A 14,733-nucleotide genomic window follows, 5' to 3' on the forward strand; every position below is an offset into this window, starting at 1 on the left:
ATTTGACGAAAAGCAGAATATAAGTTTTAAAGCTATGATAGATGAGAGTAATGCAGTAATGGACTATACTGGCTCGGAAGCTGGAGCTCAGCAAATAGAAGTGAAATGAAAGGTGATTGATCAGTTCGAGAAAAAGTGGCCATTGAAATTTGGAGTGCAGAGAAGGCAGCTGCTCTGGGAGAGTCTTAGCCATCCAGGAATCGAAGGGCAACAGGGCATGGCTGATTATTTGGCAGGCAGCGGCTGTGCATACTTTATTATTAGAATGCAGTGGCAAAACTAAAACACAGGCTTAGGCCAATTCAGCTGCCAAGAAACACAACGAGGCACAAGGCAATTCAAAATGGGAGCACTGCCTGCCCCACATGGCTAATGCAGTAGTCTTAACACTGTACTATAACATGTTCTATAAATTACGCATCAATTGGATGCTACCATTAAGGCTCACAAATGATGAAGCGCATGATTTTTTTTTTCCTTTTCCTTTTTCCATCTTCCACAAAATACTGATTTCCTGGATTGTTTGGTGAGTTGTTTTCATATTTCTGTATTTCTGATAGTATGGGGGCAGACACCTTCAATTATTTTTTTGTAGATTTTCAACTTTCTTTCACCACTTTTTGGTGCGCACCTGCACATGTGCGCACGCACACACAGAGTGATGGTAAGCATAGGTTTTTCCTCTATCTTATTGGTCTACAGAGGAGATGGCATTTCATGTTCTCACAAGCATGATCCTACAAGGCATAACACCTGCAACTGCATCAGACTAGATTCGCAGGACCTTGGATAGCTCCAAGCAGATTGCTTTTCCCAAGAAAGTCGGTGCTTAACTGAAAATTTGATTTCTCTTGTGTGAAAGTAATCCTCCCAGACTTTACTCTGTTCCTGAAGATGGCACAGCCTAAAAGGGGTAGTCCTCTGGCTTGTACCTAGCACTCTTGCTTCTCAATTACCTCCTGCCTCATGCATTGGCTGCACTTGGAATCATAAGGAGAGGTATCATGGTACTTTTTAGGGGTCCTTGCTTAGAGATATCCACCTCAAGGAATCTTGGAGAACATGCTTAGTAACAGAGTGTGGGTTTGAATTTGGCACCTTCACGACCTGCACCACTCATCTTCCTCATCCTATCAGTTTCTCCTCCCCATGTCAAACTTCCAGATGCTGCTTGGGTTTGGGATTATATCAGCTGTGAGACAGAAATACAGGAGAGTAACCCAGCTCACTCTATTACTGTCTAGCTATATGACAGATCCCCTCTGTTGTGGCAAAGCTGTTTGGCTATCTTGTAATAAGGCAGACATAACAGAGAATCTTTGGCCCTCCAGATAGTTTGGACTCCCAGCCATCCCACCCAGCATATTTAGGGATTTTGACAGTTGTCATCTGATGGCAAGCAATTGTGGGAACTGCAGTCCAAAATATCTGGGGAAACAAAGATTCCCCATCGGGTTCTTTGCCTGCCTAGATATTTTGGTTTTCCAGAAGCACCCCCCCCACACACACACACACATAGTTGGGGATTTTTGAGAGTGGTCATCTCAAAAATTGTGGAAGTTGTAGCCCCAAACAACTGGGGAGTCAAAGATTCCCCATCTCTGTGCTTTCTACTTATGGTGAATTTTAGCCTTTTGAGTCTTTTTTTTTTCAACGTTGGGTGAAGATACCAGAGAAATTTTGCCCAGTCATACAAAATTCTCTCTCTCTCTCTCTCTCTCTCTCTCTCTCTGTGTGTGTGTGTGTGTGTGTGTATTTGTTTTATTTGTATGAGTAGCATGTGCTTTCATTTTCTGAAGTCCTTTTTGTTCAGTCAATCAGGATAGCTTTCGGTCACTGTGCCCGTCTGAGTGCCACTCTGCAGCAAAGCTAGTGAATATTCTTCTTCTCTTGGTGTTCTTTATTTCTCTTTCCATTTCCCCTCTAATGCAGGTTTGATAAGAATGTTCTTGTTCCCTTGGCGTTCTTTCTTTCTCTTTCCATTTTTTTACCCCTCTAATGCAGGCTTGATGGGGATGAGTGTGTTCATTCTGGGAATTGTGTGCAGCAGCTGTCTGTAGCCTCATGTTCCTCAGCGATCATGCCAACCCCCTAAATAAAAGAGGGAACAAAAAAGAAAGCTAATGATCAACAAAACCCTGGAGCCCAAAGGATTCAAAATAGTGTTTGTCAGCCTCATGTCTCGTGTAACAGGTGTTGCCTCTGAACAATTCATGCACAGTCTCTCTTCTTCTTCATCTTCTTCTAGCAAGTAGTATCATCATTTGTGCAAGCACCTGTCTCTTGCTGTGGATAAAATCATTGAAATGTAGGCAGAGAGACCTTGCTGTAGTTAACCTATATCCTTCCTCTTGTTCTGGATAGCTGTCCAGGGAAAACAAGGAATCCAGGCCTCTTTGAGCTCTTGAAGCTCTTTGAGGTGCTTTGGAAGTGGTAACAAATGGGCTGTTCCCCTCTTCTTTGTACCAGAGGTGAGAGGACCCCCTCATCATCACTTATTCATGTTTAGGGAGGGCTTCCCCCTCATCATCTTCCCTCATCTTTTCCCCTTATGGCTGTTTCATAGCTAGGTTGCTTAGCAACTATCCAATGATTTGTTCCACATCCCCACTTGCATATAGTTGGCCTCCTGATGGCTTGTAGTCTTCCTCCATTTGTCTGTAAGGTAGCAGAGGCAGTGGGAGGCCATTGCAAGCCCCTAGGCATTGGGGCCATGGGTGACCATTCCTGAGCCACAGCTAATACTGTGGGTTTTGTGATAAGGAAGTGGCAGCAATCTAATGAGAACAGCATCTGCTCCCCATTTGTCTGTTTAGTGAATAAGGTACTTGGTATTTGCAGGAAAGGCAGGACATCTGGCCTCACTCCAGGGCTTCAGGTGTTCAGTGTAGGATTTCACCACTCCAGCCACAAAATGGAATTGGCATTTCTTTCTTTTTCCTTGAATGATGATGATGATGATATTTATTTATACCTCACCTCTCCAATGAGATCGAGGTGGCTAACAACATTAAGATGAAGACAGTCACTTTCTCGAACTTTGTGTGGGCAGTAGGGAATGCTGAAGGAAGCTCATACTCTGAACCTGATATAGGCATCTTTTTTTAGCTGAGACTCCATGCTGCTTTCAGTATTAGCAAAACGTGTACAATGCCACCGGTGTTAAAAGTCTCAAAGACCCGAGACCAAGTCATGTAGTTTTCACATGCCGCATTGCTGTAGAGGCTTGCGCTTATGTCTCTGGTGCTTCTATGATGTTTGCTCTTGGGGAGTGTTGGGAAGACTTAAAACACATGTAATTTAAATGTTAGAGAAATAAATAAATCTTAGTCAGGAAATTCCCAAAGAACAGACAGAGAAGACATTTTTAAGATGGTTTTTGTATCGTAGTGATATGCTTGTAAGTTGCATCATGTACTGTGATTTAAAACAAAAACGAAACATTTATCTGTTATTCGGCAAACAAGAAGTCATGACCAGTCACTTACACAGAAAGGTCTCTGTGCTTGTGCTAGAGAAAACAGTCTCCAGGTTTATTCAGACAGTCAAGGCTGTTCCTCCATGTGGTTCCATGTCTCCATGAGATCCAGGAATGTTGTAGTGTAGATTCTCAGTAACATTTCTCCGTGTTATTATAGCCCATTTCCGTGGCCACTGTTTTTGTGTGTTCTTGGAAATAATTTCTGAACAGTTGCCACTGTTTCTACAGGGAGCTTAGAGCAGGAGTCTTCCAGGAGCTTAAGACCCTAACTCTCAGAAACCACTGCCAACATGGTTCATGATAAAGGATTATGAGAGTTGGTCCAAAACATCTGGAGGAGACTTTACATATTAGAGGCAAACACATCCAAGGAGAATATATGAGTTTACTGTGAATCATCTCTCACATTAAATGAAGTTATTGGATCTCACAAGCACAGACAGGACAGGACAGCGTTCTGCAGTAACAGCTATAACTGTGCAGCAAGGATCAACACAAGCCCACTTATCTTGGGATGGAAGAGCAAATCAACAGATGGGAAGCTTGGTTATGGTGGCTCCTTATGTTCGTTGCTGTGAATCAGTAGGTGCTAGGAGTTATCACAAGAATGATTCAGTTACCATAACAAGAACTCCCGCCCAGATATGAACTTTCTCTTGCTCTCTTTCTCTTTCTCTCTGTTGGGATGTGAATGAATGTTCCCTTGGCTTCCTGTTTCCAACAAGGATACTTCCTATTTTGTTCTTTGGTGGGTTTTGTCTTTTCTTTCCTCCCCTGCCTCCACTACGATGCACATGGCGGCAGACTTTTTGCTGTATGTACTGTGCATAAGTGCATCCCTTGCTTTGAGAACCACTGAGAGCTGTCACTAAGTGTGAGGCAAGAAGGGTGGTTAAGCCTTCTTAAACATAGCAAAAGACATGACGTAACTGCTCTCTGGGCTGCTAAGATACCATAATTTATTGTGTAATATATTATTAGGTTTCACCACCTCTATCCAGGCTCCCAGAAGCCAGACATCTAGTGTTTCCTCTACCTCACCTCCCTCTTCTGACCTCTGCTTCCCTGCTAGAGTAGTTTTCCATCTTCTTGGAATTAGCACACAAAGAAACAGAAGCTGCTGGCCTGAAGATATGGTTGGTCAAGGCTGACAGAGAATCTTTTCTCCAGCAGTGCCTGGCTGATTCCAGATAGGGACAGCACATTATTTTCTCAGAGGTGAGTAGCAGTAATAGCAAGCCAATTCCCATGAGCCTGAATCCTGTCATAGCTAATGCATTGACATCCTGTGAATTTCTGAGAGTGTGGTATAAAAACACGCACTGAGCTGTATGGGACTTAGAAATGCTTTGCTTTGGCAGGATTTGGCCCAGATACTTCAGTTATGCTTCACTTGTGCCTGCACAACCAAATTTACTTTCCTCAGGCCAAATGGTTTATATGCAGAGATTGAATGGTAAACACTTGTGAGTGCCATGGAAATCCACTAGATGAATCTAGGCAAATTACACTCTTACAGCCTCAGAGGAAGGCAATGGCAAACCCCTGCTTGACAAAGCATGCAGAGAAAATCCTGTGATAGGTTAGCCTTAAGGTCACCATAAGTAAAGAACAACTTGAAGACACACAACAACAGCAACGGTAAACTAAGCAAGTGCTGCAATTGTAAAACAGCCAGAAGAATGACATGACGGGCATCAAAAAAGAAAGTTCCATTTTAGAATAAGTATGTCTGGCTTGTTAGGTAGAGTAAAGAATTTGCCCCAAGCAGAAGTTTCTGGGTATCATGAAAGGGCAGGGATTTGTTAGTCCTTATATTCTACTGTGTTTTTACTGTCAGGGATAGAGAGAAGTACCTCTGGGGTTTATGTACCAAAATGACTTGGTTGACCCTTGGTTGGCAATTTAATATGGACTGGGATGATGGTGGTGCTATTTACAGCTCTATCTCAGGCATCAAAATGGCTTGGGCTGCATTTGACCATAAGCAATGAGTGAGGTAAGCCCCAGATTCAGTCTTTGTTACCTCCAGAGACAATACTGAGATAGATGAACCATTGCCCTAAGTATAACCTTTATACCTTCTAAATCCCAGATTAAGTGCAACTGAGTTACTAAATAATTTTCAGGATATTTCTATGACATAAAAAGTCCTGAAAACTTTTTTTAAATTGAAATTCTTAACATATGAAGCCTGAACACATGTAAATGTATAGACTTTCCTTATTTCATTAAATATCGTGGCAGCGGTGTGAGCTACATTACTACTGTTGATGTTTCACAGATGAGAATTCATGCTGATGCACTTTATTTATGATGTACTTTACCACTTGCCCAAAGTGGCCCAGAGAATGCCAGTTCAAGCACAGGGATGGAAAATGCATGCTTAAAGGATGTATACTGGAAAGAATGCTTTTAAAATGCTTGTATTAGCCCCATGATTGTTTTATAGGTGCTACAGGCTTTTACTGAACTGCTGTTGCTGTTTTGCATGTGAGAATTATGGTTATACATTTGCATTCCCAAGGGCAAGCACTATCTCTCTGTAAAAGAGGGGAATTGTGGCAACTACATAGATTAATAATTAAGACGCCCCCTTTCCATACATTTGGCTAAACTATGGGCATTCTGAAAACTCTCTTGTAAGTGTATATCATATACAAACCTCTCTGCAGTGTTTCTTTTGAAGCAGCGACTAAACTCTTTTACACATTGCAGTACAGTATATGGCAAATAAAATGCATGGGAGGCCCACACCTGCCTTTTTGTATGTGTTGTCTTTTTCATAAAGGGATGCTGCATACTTCTTCCATAGTGAGATGTGGCAGCTATAGCATAAGTCTGTAATCTGGTACACATTTTACCTGGGAGGAAGTACTGTTTGACTTCATGATGATTTCTGAATAGACAAGCATAGGATTGTGCTGCATGTAATTTCCCTGCAAGGACTTCTGTGGTTTTTTTCAAGAGGAGGTAATGAGTAGGTAAGACAATGCACACGAATAGTGGAAGATATGCAAGTGCTTTTCTGTTGCTATTGTAATATGCAAGAGCACCTGCTCAAGAATTTCTACTGATGTCCTTCCCAACTCTGCCCCACTTATCATGGAGAGACTGAGGATGCTGAGGATGCAGTCAGGTCATGGCTGCTGAGCTGAACAATTAAGAGTTAAATGGTGGGTGGACAAGATACAGGGACTTTGTGTGGTCCTAGAGAGCCAGAATGTTTGGTTTTGTAAAGAGCTGTAATTGGGTGTTTTTGCTATGCCCTGCTCACAGCTTGCTCTGTCAGAATGAGGCAGTCACCCCAGGCAGTATAATTCAGGTGCCATAAAGGGCAACAAATTGCTAGTTATTTATTTTGTTACTATTATATTTTTTGCAGTCAGGGAGATGGAAAGAAGTGGTCATGGGAGTTTCTGGCTTTATTATTTGGCCGCCTTAGAATATTACAGCATTTTGACTTGGGAGAGTTGGAAATACAATTTGCTACTCCCCTTCAGGTGCAAAATGTTGTGATCTGGTCCGAACCCTGTTCTTATGCCGTATGAATTCAAAAGAAATAAAATCAAGTGTGGCTGAGCTGGGATTGTGCTAAAAGTTGCTGGAGCCTTTGAAAGCAGTGTTACAAGGAGTAGGTGCTGTTGGCTGTTCTTTCAAGGAAGTGCTGCTTTTGATGTAAAATGAGAGTTAAATCAGGAGATTAAACTGAGCTCCCATTTCTCCTTCCTCTACTCACCCAAACTGTTCAACACTTTATCCTGCTCTCCTCTGTAGTTACTGAAAGGCTCCTAGCCACCAAAGCAAAGGCAAATCCCACGATGCTGAAAAGATATTTTAATTGTTAAAACACTCTGATACATTTTCAGAGAAGGAGCTGTGTTAGTCTCTTGCAGCATAAAAAGGAGGAAGGAAGGCGGGGGGGGGGGGGGAGAAAAAGAAATGTGGCAGCACCTTTTAAGACTAATTTTCTTGGATATAAACCCACTTTTTTGCATCACAGAGTGATAATAAATGGTCAGGTATAAAGCATATTCACACTGTTGTGGGAGTGGGAGAAAATGCAGTAAAGATCCAAACAGATGCAAATAAATTGGCACATCAAAAGTCAGTTTTCCAGGGTTCAAGACTCTTCCTAAGATGTTTCTTTTTGTTATATGTCCTGTATTGAGGGCTCTTGTATTAATATACAGTCGACTCTCCATATTGGAGGGCTAGTCATCCATGGAGCATCCATGGATGGCCCTGCCCATTATTGTCAATGGTGGTGCATGCACAATGGTGCCACCTGCATGTCGACATCCATTTATGCTAATGGGACTTGAGGTCCCTCATTATTTGGTTTCTGGGGGAGTCTGGAACCAAACCCCCACCAGCTTTAAAATCAGACTGGGAAACTCTTTCACACACACAAACTCCTGCCTCCAGGCATGAAGAGTGGGGAACAGTGGGGCATCACGGCGGTGCTTGTTTCAGGACCTTTTGTGTATTGACCTGTATATAAGTTGACCCAGGATTTTAGGGTCAATTTTGGGGCATACATTTCTTGATTTATAGTCAAATATATACGGTAACTCTTTTGGTCACTAAATTTTAAAAAAATGACAGCTTAAGAAATCATTTTTAGAGATGGAACAATTTGCAATAAGTTCCTGTATCTAAAGAGAGCCAGAATCTTTTGCCAAAGAGCATAAGGAATTGCCTTCAACTGGGTTGGATTGTTTTGTCCAGTATTTTCTACTCTGATTGACTCACCAGGAACAGAATGCCGTTTTCTGCACAAAAAGTATGAATTTTGCTCAGAATAAGTTCCAGATCATGAAGATTCTTCTCAGTCTGGGATTTTTAATATCCAGGTGTCCTGACACTTCTGAAACAATGTTTTCAACCATTCCCTAGATATTTTTCAAATGTTATTTCCAAATATTATTTCCCTCCCTACTATAATATAATTTCAAAAAGCACTTTGTAATAGGTATTCAAGAAGCACATCTGTTTTAAGCTAACTGTCATCGGTTCATCACCATCACCCCACTTTCTTCAGTATTACTTCATTTACCTTAGTAGCAGAAGTGCAGTGTTGAATGGCTTAGGAAGCCCTTACTTCTGTCTACTCCAGGGGTCTTTTTTCCCAGCTTAGGAGGCTGTACCTGCATTTGGACATACATATAGAATGAGATGGGACCCAAGTCTAAACAATAAAATGTGTTTATGTTTCATATACACCTTATACACACAGACTGAAGGTAATGTTATACAATATTTTAAATCATTTTGTGCATGGAACAAACTATGTATACGTTGAGTCATTAGAAAGCAAAGGTTTCACTATCTCAGCCACCCATGAAAAATGTTTCGGCTTTTGTTGTGTTTCAGTTTTGGCTTTTGTAGTGTTTGTAGTGTTGGAATTCTGGGTGTGGGAAGCACTTTTTCTGAACTCCTTCAGTAATGGATATGTTACAGTTTTCAGCACTATTATCAGCTTTTATCGTGGTCTCATTGGTTATAGATTCAAACTATGAGTAGGAGAATGCAAACTGGTATACTTAGTTATTTATTGGGTTTATGTCTTGCCTTTTTCCCAAAAGCATGACACATGACAGCTACTCTCTCAGAGTTACTACATCAGAGGTAAATGACTGGTGCAGTCAAATCCTTTTTGCTGGCTGAATGCAGAAGAGACTGTTTGGTATCTTCAGAGTCTAGGCCCTAGACTCTAGAGAGAGAGAGAGGGAAAACATCCTGAACAAAACTCACTAGCACAAATTTATCTGCCACATCGTTATATTTATATTGGCACAAATTGTATTGGTGGTTATGCATGGTCAGAAATCTGAAATTGTTATGTCCATTTGTGCTCCACCAAAACCTAAGTAATGGACATGGCCAATAACCACTGCTGCTGTTATACAAAGCAATTAAGGATGAATTACATTTTACAAGTGAGCCAAATAAATACAATTGGTCACACAACATTAGTGGGAAGCTCAGGATTCTTACAGGCAAGTGACTCTGAGATTGCATGAGAATATTTTGTAACTGTGAACATATTTTGCGCATTTTCTTGTTCATCCAAACCAGTAAAGATATCCCCGCTATCTTGATAAGAGTTTCCTCCCTTAGTTTTTTGTGGGTTTTTCGGGCTATGTGGCCGTGTTCTTGAAGAGTTTATTCCTGACATTTCGCCAGCAATCTGTGGCATCTTTTGCAGACCTTCCCACCTTGAGGCCTGCCATTAGCAACAGAACAATACACAGGCAAATCACTCCTGTCTTTCCAGGTCACACAATATATATATATATATATATATATATATATATATATATATCATACATACACACAACTCCTTTCCAGGCAAGCATTCTCTGAAGATGCCAACCACAGATGCTGGCGAAACGTCAGGAATAAACTCTTCTAGAACATGGCCATGTAGACTGAAAACCCCACAAAAAATCTATGGATGCCAGCCATGAAAGCCTCCGACTTCACAGTTACCTCCCTTGCTTCCACTACTCCTTTTAGCTTCTCACGTTGTCTTTTCCTTGCTATTGGGATGCAATGTTTGGAAAATGGATGCTCCAAATAGATCCTCCTTCCCCTCTTTAGGGTGCAATCATGTACCAATTTACCCGTGAGAGCCAATGTGGTTTGAGTGTTGGACCATGACTCTGGAGAGCAGGGTTTGATTTCCATAAAACTCACTGGACAACCTTGAACAAATCACATGCTTTCAGCCTTAGGGAAAAGCAATGGCAAACCTCCTATGAACAAATCTTGCAAGGAAAACCCCATGATATGTTCACCTCAGGGTCTCCATAAGTTGGAAATGACTGGAAGGCACACAAGAACAAAGCCCCATTGACCTCAATTAGACTTCAGTCTGACTTCATATGTATATGACTGCATATAAAAATAATTGAAATGAAATGATTGTGATTAAATATTTGAAGTGGAAACAGCAAACAAGCAGAACAGTTTGCTAACATCTGTTGCTTTTTGCCTACATACAGCGGGTGGCTCCAAATATTTCCATCCCTTCTACTTTTCTTCTTTAATTTAATTTATGGTCTCTCTGAACGGAGTTAGGACACTGGGATGGAAGGAGATACATTTGCTTGAAAGATGTTAATTAGAACATTTACATACCCATACTATATTTTTCAGCACTTCTTCTGAAAAATTTATAAACTCTTAACAACGCAAGAGAGGGAGAGAGGATGCTCTGAGCTGGAACTGGTGGCAATTCTCTCCTTCCTTGGAGGCCTTTAAACAGAGGCTGGATGGCCATCTGTCGGGGATGCTTTGATTGAGAGTTCCTGCATGGCAGAATGGGGTTGGACTGGATGGCCCTTGGCATCTCTTCTGCCTCAATGTTTCTGTGACTCTATGACCTGCCAATCTTGCACTTGTCTGAGTCAGTGTCTTAACCAATGAGCCACTGTGTCCGCTAGATTCACCTTAGGGGCTCTATAAGTTGAAAACGACTTGAAGACATGCAACAATACATATTATAATGACAAGACATTTTGTAAATATATGCTTTTTGTGCTTTATTTTTTTAATTTTTAAAATCAATTGTAGTACTGCTGTGAATCTGTTAAACAAGTTTCTCCCAAGTGCAGACATTAATCTCTCTGTTCATTTCTCTTTCTGATGCTCTTTCTTCAGAGGGGCTTTTTCAGTTGTGCGACGATGTGTCAAACTCTGCACTGGACATGAATATGCAGCAAAGATTATCAACACTAAGAAGCTCTCAGCAAGAGGTAGGATCCATTTTCTCTGTGTAATAGACCGAACTTTTAAATCTTCTATTACAGGCCATTTCTCTGATAGCAGCCCACTTGCTTATGACAAGCACTTGTTGGATCAATCGAGAGAGAAACAGACTAATGCACTGTTCAAATGCCAAGAATTATGAGAGGATAGGTAGGACAGTTATTGTGAAAGACACTCGGCTAATATAACTTATGAGTGCAGTAATCATTAGAAACTGAAAGGAAGACATGGAAGAGCTTTAAGAAATAAGTGTTCTCTCACTTTATGGTATTTCTAAGACAAACTTATAAATTTTCTTTATTGTAGCCATAATCACTAGGAGAGTTTCCTCACTTTTCTATGGCCAGCCCTACCATTAGATATAGCAAGGTGAGCAAATGCAATGATTGCAAGTTGTTTAACTTCTCCAACTGTTACTCTGTCAGAGAACAAAGTTTGTGTAGTAAAACTGCCATGCTCCCCGCTTTCCATTCCAGCTAGACTACTCTTTAAGTTATAGTGGAGGACACTATTTTGTTACCAGTGTTGAGTAAGATTCAACTATCAGTCCCTCTGGGTTCTGTATGCGAAATGGGGCACCATCTTTGCCTCGGGTACCAAACAATCTTAGGCTAGCCTTACATTTCTCAGGTATTGCTTTTGTCCTTGGAGTCTTGAAATTCATAATAGAATGAAAGGATAGGATATTTAGACTTTATAGACTGGAACGAGCAGGATGATGAGGGGAAGTTATGTGTGGAAGGATATATCTAGGGGAGTAATGAAGACAAAGCGAAAGAAACTGAGTTTGCTGAAGCAGCATAACTGGAAATGATTAACCCAGACCTTGTTTGATAGTAGAGTTGGATAAGAGGTGAGGTTGGGACCCATTAAGCCATGAAAGTCCTAATTTTAGAAAGCCTCTAAAGCATCAGTGAAGCACCTCTCAGTGAATTGTCAAGCTACTGCTTAAAAAGAACTCTGGATATGATGATATAGGTATAGCCTTACTGTCAATTTGATTATTAAAATAGGATTGACGGTTGCTTTTTAGACAAGGTGGTATGTTTAAAATGTTTTTATATGTGCAGATTCTGGTGTTGTGCCAAGTTAATGATGTTTTATATTTGTTTTTGGATACACAAATTGGGCTACTGCAATGGTCAGTTTAGAACAGATGTTCTCTTTTAGCAAAATGTGCACATTGGGCCCAAACAGACAGGCCAAAATAAAGAGGCTTCGGGTCACTTTGGAGGTATGCTGTTTAAATGACACACATATCTTAAGAGGCTGGAAGCTGCACCAAAGCTATGTTCCAGTCCTAAGGACTGGAGTACAGCTTTGGCACAGCTTCTGGCCTCTTAGGATCCATGTATCATTGAAACAACATACCTCCAAAGTGACCCAAAGCAGCTTTATTTTGGCCTGTATGTATGGGCCCATAGTCTTGCAATTAGAAGAGCTGCAAAGTAGTGGATGAATAATGAACTGGCTTATAAAGTTAAAGCTTGTTTTGCAAGTTTCATTACTTGTTTTCTAAACTTCAAGACCTACCTTGAACTGAGTCAAACCATTCAATCCAGCTCAAAACTGAGTTCACAGGTAGAGATCATGGCAGATCTCCAGAATGTCAAATAGAGATCTAGCTGGAGATGCTGGAGAACTGAGCCTAGAGTTTATATACAAAGCGTGTGCTGCACATCATCTAAGTGGTGGGAAGTTACAGCTTCAATTTTGAGCACACTTACATAGTTCCATTTGGTAGAACTCATTTCCAAGTTGCATATTTACTAATCCCCACATCTGAAAGCATTCACTTCTTGGAACTGTCCAATTCATTCCTTGACTCACAAGAAATGGTTAGCATCACTTAATCTCATATAATGCATAGGTTACAATTCTCCTGTTAATTTTTGGTACATAATGACTCATATTACTGCTTGAGGACCAAAATACAAATTGAATATCCCTTATCCAAAATGTTTGGGATCGGAAGTTTGGGGGATTTTGGAATATTTGTATATGCATAATAATGTATCTTGGTGATGAGGCCCAAGTCTAAGCACAAAACCTTTACACTACACATTTCCAGCAATATTAAATATGGGATTTAACCAACCATGGAATGAAAATGTAGTAATATTTGAAGAAAAAACAACAACAGTTGGGTTGGGAGGAGAGGGAGAAAGTCCATTTGTGCCTCCCATAGTCATGCTTCCTGTGCGGTCTTTGGGAGTCTTGCCTCATTTTGGTCTGGAGATAAATTGTAAGCAGTGGCTATGCAGAGTAACCTAATTGCTAATTGGATTAATGGGGTTTAGATGCAGGGGAGAGATTGTGACTAAGATTACTGAATTTAAAGAGGAGATGATTAGAAAGTGACAGGGCTGAAACATTTAAAAGGATCTCAAGGTTATTATTGGGCTAAACTCTGTGTGAGACCCGGAGACTGGCAGGGGTTAAGTCAATGAGGCATACAGTGCTTCTAAGTAGCATTTAAAGAAAGGTATTATAGCCAGAGTAGAGAATAGCTTTAATAGGCTGACAAAATAAGGTGCTGGAGTCAAGTAGTGTCAATGCACTTAAGCTAAAGTGGGACGAGGATGTTGGCAGTGGAGTTTGTAAAATAGTCAGTCACACAGCGTTGCTCAGGGTTGGAGGGGATGTGAAGAGGGCCAAAGATTGTCATTCTCTTCTTCTTTTTCCTTCCGTCCTTCCTTCCTTTCCCCCTTGGTCAAGGAATATGTGTGGTCTTCTGGAACAATATAATACACAGTCACTTTGACTACAAACCAGTCTCCAGGCAGCTTTTTGGACCATAATAATGCTTTTGGACCATAAGAAACCTGCAGCAGGCCTTGGTTATGGACCCTCCCAGAGAACTAGATGGTCATGTTAGCCCTGTTGTTCTGGATTTCAGCTGTATTCTGCTGCTAGGTTAAAATATTTTATATCATTCTCTTTGTGTGAGCGGCCTTGAGAGAGCTTTTCTGCTTCCTAGAGAGGCCTTGTAGGCCTCAAATACACTTGTATGTAGGATAAACCTGAGATCTAGGATGGCAGGACGCAGTGTCTCTCTCCCCCCCCTCATATTTCTGGAAGATAACGTTGCATACCAAAGTGCTTTTCAACTCTAAATGAATGTTTCCAGTGCTGTTTCAGGTTGGATAGGTGAGAGAGAATTTTAATGAATGGGATTGTAGATTAAGAGCTTTTGTCAACTTTAACAGCTTGCGTATTTTAAGAGTATTTCTTGAGTCTCTACGTTTGCACCTCCTAATAGCAGGGGAGAAGAGGGCTTCCGAGAAGTGACTACATATAGTCTGGAACATGACAAGTGCATAAGGATAGGATAATCACAATTAAAAAAACACTAAAATGCAATAGGATAAAAATTGGGGGAAATTGGGTGGATAGAGAGACATTGATCACGATCAAGTCATATTCATATTCGTACTAGGGGCCTTCTTAAAGACTGTAAGAGTGGAAATGTGGAT

General features: G+C 40.9%; 1 protein-coding gene across 9 annotated transcripts in view; it reads left to right on the forward strand.

Moving 5' to 3' along the window:
• Positions 1-14,733, forward strand: part of CAMK2B (calcium/calmodulin dependent protein kinase II beta) — a 165,160-nt gene that overhangs the window by 22,016 nt on the left and 128,411 nt on the right. For all 9 annotated transcript variants that reach the window (XM_042477023.1, XM_042477024.1, XM_042477025.1 and 6 more), the window contains exon 2: positions 11,150-11,244. In XM_042477023.1, the coding sequence (XP_042332957.1) occupies positions 11,150-11,244 (95 nt within the window). The remainder of the gene's footprint in view (positions 1-11,149; positions 11,245-14,733) is intronic.

Source organism: Sceloporus undulatus, chromosome 6 (assembly GCF_019175285.1).
Source record: "Sceloporus undulatus isolate JIND9_A2432 ecotype Alabama chromosome 6, SceUnd_v1.1, whole genome shotgun sequence".
NCBI classification, from domain to species: domain Eukaryota; kingdom Metazoa; phylum Chordata; class Lepidosauria; order Squamata; family Phrynosomatidae; genus Sceloporus; species Sceloporus undulatus.